At 35.9% G+C, this 6,309-nt stretch overlaps 1 protein-coding gene across 1 annotated transcript in view; it reads left to right on the top strand.

Moving 5' to 3' along the window:
• Positions 1-6,309, top strand: part of ITGA1 (integrin subunit alpha 1) — a 74,256-nt gene that overhangs the window by 56,065 nt on the left and 11,882 nt on the right. Inside the window, exons 16-23 of the mRNA XM_085326418.1 lie at positions 485-648; positions 824-960; positions 1,950-2,060; positions 2,625-2,710; positions 2,869-3,004; positions 4,033-4,113; positions 4,719-4,795; positions 5,523-5,612. Of these exons, the coding sequence (XP_085182544.1) occupies positions 485-648; positions 824-960; positions 1,950-2,060; positions 2,625-2,710; positions 2,869-3,004; positions 4,033-4,113; positions 4,719-4,795; positions 5,523-5,612 (882 nt within the window). The remainder of the gene's footprint in view (positions 1-484; positions 649-823; positions 961-1,949; positions 2,061-2,624; positions 2,711-2,868; positions 3,005-4,032; positions 4,114-4,718; positions 4,796-5,522; positions 5,613-6,309) is intronic.

Consider the following 6,309-nt stretch of genomic DNA (forward strand, 5'->3'; position numbering starts at 1 on the left):
CTCCCTGCAGCCAGGGCTCGCCTGCCCCTTCCCTGCGCCGCACAGCTGAATCTCAGCTTGTTTATCTACCCGGAGCCGAAGAGCTGACGTGCTACCCTCCATGGGTAGGAACTTCTTCCTCCCTGGCTGCTACTGAGAATGGGTCTGAGTCTTCAGAAATGGAGCTTTCTGAAATGTCAAAATGTCTTTTGAAACAGAACTGGCTCTATAATTCCTTAAATGTTTTTGAAAATCTTACCTTTAATCTTGTATCCATCCTATAAGAAGTACTGCACTGTAGAGAAACCTTGTGACCGTATTTTTTTTTTAATATATAGTTTACTGGTACTATGTATAGGCTGTGTCATTAATTACCTGTCTTCATCATCAGATACGTGTATTTTAATGTCCTGAATTGCATATTTTCTAAGGTCATTTTTAAAAGTTATAAAAGTTGCTGCTGTTGTTTTCAGGGGCTTCTTTCCCTTTTTGTCTTTTTGTTAAGGTCTCGTGATGTGGCCGAAGTAAATGTTTCCATGCAATTTACACCCAAAAGCATCAATATCCAACAGCAAAACTGTCAGATAAATAAAAGAAAAACCATATGTATAAATGCCACAATTTGTTTTAAAACCAGACTAAAATCTAAGGAAGATACATTTGAGTCCAGTAAGTAGACAAGCACCAAGTTACAGAATCTTTGCATATAAAACTGTTAACGCTCACATTAGTTTACTACTTAAAAAATGGAATGTAGCTCTTTTTTAAACTCAGTATTCAATGTACATTTAGAATATTGGCAAAAAAAGGGGGGTCATAATGCTGATCTGAACTTCCTTTGCAGGTCTACAGTATTGGATTACTCTTGACTCACAAAGACAAATATCTCGAAGCTTGTTCACAGAGAGCCATGAGAGGAAAATGCAAAAAAATATTACCATCAAAGGGTCAGAATGTATTAAACATAACTTCTACATGTTGGCAAGTAAATCATTTAAAATGGCAATGTTTTTCTCATGTTTATATTGTAATAGGCCTTAAATATATTGTATTAATTATAAACTGGATGAAAATTCTGCATCTAGAATTATAATTAAGATGTGTAAATGAAATTCATTTATTATTTAGAATTTGTGTATTTGTGTATGCATAATTATAAACTATTTATATGTAAAGACTATTTACTATTGTCTCTCTGCTATGTATCTGTCTTTAAAAAGAGCATAACACATTTACATGAATTCTGCAGCYTTAGTGGTTAATAGTTTAGGTGCATTCAATACTCAGCAGGAGCATGGGGGCTGAAAGGCTAATTTGCATATTGGTGTGATTCCTTCTAATAAAACTGTGAAATCAAAGAACTCTCAAATTAGGTTTGGGATAAAGAACACTAATACACTGTAAAACAAGAATGTAGTTAGAGACTGTAGGTATGAAAATGTCTAGATTATAACTAATGTACAGAGTGAAYAGAGATGTATATTATAAGCTGCTTACATTTAAAATATTAGCAATTTCACAGTTGTAGCTGAATTCAAAACTAATGATAAATGATACCTAATACTTGCTTGCATATTCAATACATTTCCTAATTTTGACTTCATGCAAGATGATACTGCTTCTGTTCATCTTAATGATCCTTTAAGCACAATAAAAAGAAAAGGTCAAGTTGACATTTCTGAGGCATTCTTAAATAAATCTGTGTTGGAAATGCTTAGGCTATGTGACATTTTTATGATGAGATGAGACACGCAGAAATGTCAGTAGGTATTTATAAAGTCTGGCTTAYGCACTAAGTGCTTTGTCATCAGTTACAGGCATTTGAATGCTTTCCTAGCACAGTAAGGATGGCAGCAGTGTGACTCAAACATATTTTGTCTCAGCATTCTGTGTTTTTTTATCTTCCTTCAATCACTTAGATATCGAAGTAAATGTTCATATCAGCAATCTCATGTTTTTTTATCTTCTAGGACAAACCTGACTTTCAGGACTCTGTAAAGGTTTTGCTGGAATTCAATTTCTCTGATCCTGAGAGTGGACCTGTGCTTGATAGCAACTTGCCAAATTCAATATCTGAATATGTAAGTCAGTAAGAGTCTGTATTAATACCCAAAGTATTTAGGCTCAAATTCATAGCCCACAGAAAGTGTGAAAATATCATTCACAAATGGCTCTAGAGGAAGGGTGGCTGAGCCTGTCCAGAGGATGTTTCCTCSAAACAAGTGTGAAGACTCTTCCAGGAGTGAAGAGCTCAATTCAGTAAGCTTGGGAAACCAGCACTGGGTTTTAACACTGTCCAAAGTTAACAGAAGGTAAAAGAGAGAATAAGCAATTTTATTGTCTATTTCACATGGAYAGAGCCCCTGCTCTATCTATGAATGATAGTCATATACTTTGGGTGCTGCTAGGCATCATTTATACTTTCACTATTGACTTCTTTTGTAACTTGGATATTTGTAACTTATTAGGGAATGAGTAGTAAGGTTATGCTTCACCTGCACATTTTACATGTACTGATTAATATTAGGAAAGACTTATTTGACTGTCAGATAGATCTTATTATGTAAAATAAGATAATGAATTAAATGCAAGGATTTAATTTTGATAATAAATGCARTAAAATTGAGAAAATGCTATTGTTGCAGATTCCTTTCACAAAAGATTGTGGAGCCAAAAATAAATGCATTTCAGATCTCGTTCTGAATGTAAAAGCAAGCATAGCTGGAGACAGGTAACTACACTGGATTTATTATATCACTTAGTATCTGTACAAAATTTTTATGTAAATTATAAATTCTGTACTCTAATAAGATAATGCTATGGCATAGGTTCCAAATCAGATAACAGATTTAAAGTTAAGATGTCCAACARACTTATTTTATTTTACAGCTCATCTCCATTCGTTGTGAAGTCACGCAATGATAAGTTCACCATCCAACTATCTGTCAAGAACAAAAAAGACAGTGCCTATAATACTAGAGTTTTGGTTCAGTATTCTCCAAATATTATTTTTGCTGGAATTGAGGTAGGAATTTTTCACTTTTATCTTTATCGTAATCTATATTGCTAGGGAGATCTAAGGAATCCTTTATATTAAGGCCTGAATTTTACTGTTCTGGCATCCTCTCAGTGGACTGGAAGAGTTGGCATTGGGAGTCCCAGCCTCACTTGTACGTCTGAGACTTCCTAAGTGGACTGGGGCATCTCCTGCCTTAATGACAGACACAAATTTTACAAAGACCATGAGACAGAGAGTAAGTGTCTGCATCTAAGAGATGAATATTAAAATCACCAGTCCTTTGTACATCTGTAGACCCAGAAGTGCATCGTTATTCATCAGGACAGTTCCTGTGCTCCTTGAACTCTCCTTTTGCACRTGTACGAAAAAAGCATTGCCTTGGAAGGGCAGCACGGCTCAGTGCCTGCCTCATCCCTACCTCAGCGAGCATTTCCAAAGTAGCTGTGTTTCTGCCTATGTTTGCCAAAGGGCCTGACACAATATATAGGCTAAGAATTCACTGCAGCTCAGGTGGTAAATATTTGAGAAGTTTGTTTTCAGTTAACAGTCCTCATGTTGCCTAAAGAATTTYTTGAGAAATCAAGGGTCCATAGCACTGTTGGTGACCCTGTGACCATAATTTATGAAGCATGAATGTCATTTTTGTTCCTAAGTTAGGTACACAGTTACCAAAATTACACATAAATACTGTGTACTTATATTGATCTGTTAATCCCTGTGACTAATTTACATGATGTCYAGTTTGCATATAATAAATGCTAATGCTCTAGACACTTTCACTGGAAGGAAATAATGGCAACTAAMTGAAGTAGATGTCCATATGTGGAAATTGTTTTGCAAATGTTGTGGCTTCCTATTTTAGTTCCGGTTCAGCTAATACTTTGACTTTTACAATGTTTTAATGATGAAAASTGACAGTGAATGATACAGAAGTTTGGTAAACCATTGATGGTTTATTTTCTTGGTCAAAACTTAACAAGTATTTGCACATGGTCAAACTATGAAAAACTGATTTCACTTTCTTTTCTGTTTAGGATATTCAGAAAGATAGTTGTGAGTCCAATCACAACATCACCTGTAAAGTGGGATATCCATTTCTAAAACCTGCASAAGAGGTAAAATGTTCTCATATGGGGAAGATTTTCTTGCTCTATGTTGTTTTAAGGCTAGGAGAATCCATGCTGGCCTTGGTTATAATGAGTAGGGAATTTTTGTGAGACCCAGTAGTCATTTATTTACACTGTAAACATTTTTATTCAGTATTATAGGCATTTTACTGTACACTGTATRTGAAATGCCAGCAGCCTTCTCTATGCAGCTCATCCCTACTGTAGTTACTAGGCTTTGCCATTTAGTTCCTTCTTCAGGCAGTGGAGAAAAAAAATGGTTTTGGTAAATTGCTTGCAAAGTCAGCTGGTTTGTATTAAGMGTCATTTAGCTATGTATTTCTAATACTGTATGCAAGAAGTTTTACTGAGACTTCCCAGCTCTGAAAACTTGAGGCTATTGTTTAATAAAGTGGTGACTATTAGATTTTCTTCTTGTTTGGAGCRAAATCAAAAAAGGGGATTCCATCATAAAAAGAGTTAAAACGTGAATAAGGATTCCCTAGATGTAAGTTCCAAAACTTAGCTCATTTTTCATCAGATCAAACATTATTAGTGTGGGTTGTTTTTTACTTTATTGCCTTTAAAAATACATAATTTATTTCCTCAAACAGATTTCCTTCAAAATATCATTCCAGTTCAATGCATCTTATCTACTGGAAAATGCTACGATTCACGTATATGCAACAAGGTTAGTTGCAGTTGTTGCTTTCTRTCTTGTGAAGTGGGTTGAGTATGGTTTTTTGTTGTTTTGTTTTTTAAGAAAGCTCTGCAGTTTTCTGCATGTTTTCATGGTAAAACTCAGAAGAGGTTAAATAATTTGTGGAGCAGGCAGCTTTAGAGATGTACATTAGAGTAACAAGCAGAGGATTGAGTGAATTAAACAGCTGTTTGTCTCTAGAGCCTGTAGGTCACAAATGAGTCAGAAATCACAGGAGTTTTAACTTCAGAAAAGTTTTAATGACTTAGAAAATTACCATGGCTTTTGGCATAGATTACAGTCTCTGCTATGGAAAGGCTCAGCCCTTAAACAGCACCAGCACTGCAGAAGTTTGCCTTGATAAAGCTGGGTGGGTCAGTGGACCTCGCTGGCCCTCAGTGCTTGCTGTCCCCGGAAAACACAGGAGTGGGGCGAGAGCAGTGTCGTGATGTGATGACCCATGTTCCTTGTCGGCTGCAGTTTATATTCTGTTGTCAGCAAAGATGTGTCTCTGAGCTGGGACTCATGCAGGACTTACCTGTTTAGTTACTGGAAATAGCTACCAAAAATAAATTCAAAAGACTAATGATTAACTGGAAGTGACTAGTGTGTTTTTGTACCCTGTGCAAAGCTGTAGGTATTTCAGTCTCTTCRGTAGTCCTATTCTGCTGCAGATGAATATCACTGTCTGATCCGAGTGGCACATGTTTTGTTTTAGTGACAGTGAAGAACCACCTGAGACCTTGACTGACAACAGAGGACACGTTACAATTCCAGTAAAATACGAAGTAGGATTAATATTTGTAAGGTATTCATGCTTCTCCATGTTTCTATTTGCTAGTATATTAAATAGCAGGTGTTCAAAGAAAATATAGTATTGTTTTCTTGTTGAGCTGTGTTCGATTACRTGTTTACAAATGACAGCTTCTTGAATAGGAAGCACAGGCTTAATTGAAAACAGCAATTAAACGAAATAATGGAGCAGACACTGTCTCTATCAGGCTCCTTTTTATCTRTTTAAATTTGATCTGCAGATTGAAAGTACAACAGTGGCTTTTGTTGACTTTTGTGTTTTGCTCCATTCATTCGGGAGCATTTCCGGTACCTAAGAAAACACACTTCCAGCCTCSTGATAGCAAGCAATTTTTAATCACTGTGGTAATGCATAGTATAGTGTTTTCTTTCCAGCTTCAAAAACTATTCTTATTTTTTTACAGGATTTTCCAGTTCAGATAGAAGTTTTAATGTAGGTCTTGTAGTATACTGTATTTTCAGAAATAACTGGAATTCAGTTAAGTTCTGTCTGTGAAAAACAGGWGTATAGTATGTATAAATAATATCACAGAATATAGTGCATGGTCTGCRAGTGTGAATGATGAAGCTAAATTCATTTTGGGTACATTTAGGAGTTCAAATCCAGCCTTTATTTGTCCTGCATGGGGCAAGGTTGAGCATAGCTGGTTTTGCTCTGCTCTTTCTTTGTTCTCTTGTTCTCTTTCTCTCTC

The sequence above is a fragment of the Rhea americana genome, unplaced genomic scaffold, assembly GCF_003343005.1.
Source record: "Rhea americana isolate MKP2758 unplaced genomic scaffold, rheAme1 scaffold_13, whole genome shotgun sequence".
In the NCBI taxonomy this organism is placed as follows: Eukaryota; Metazoa; Chordata; class Aves; order Rheiformes; family Rheidae; genus Rhea; species Rhea americana.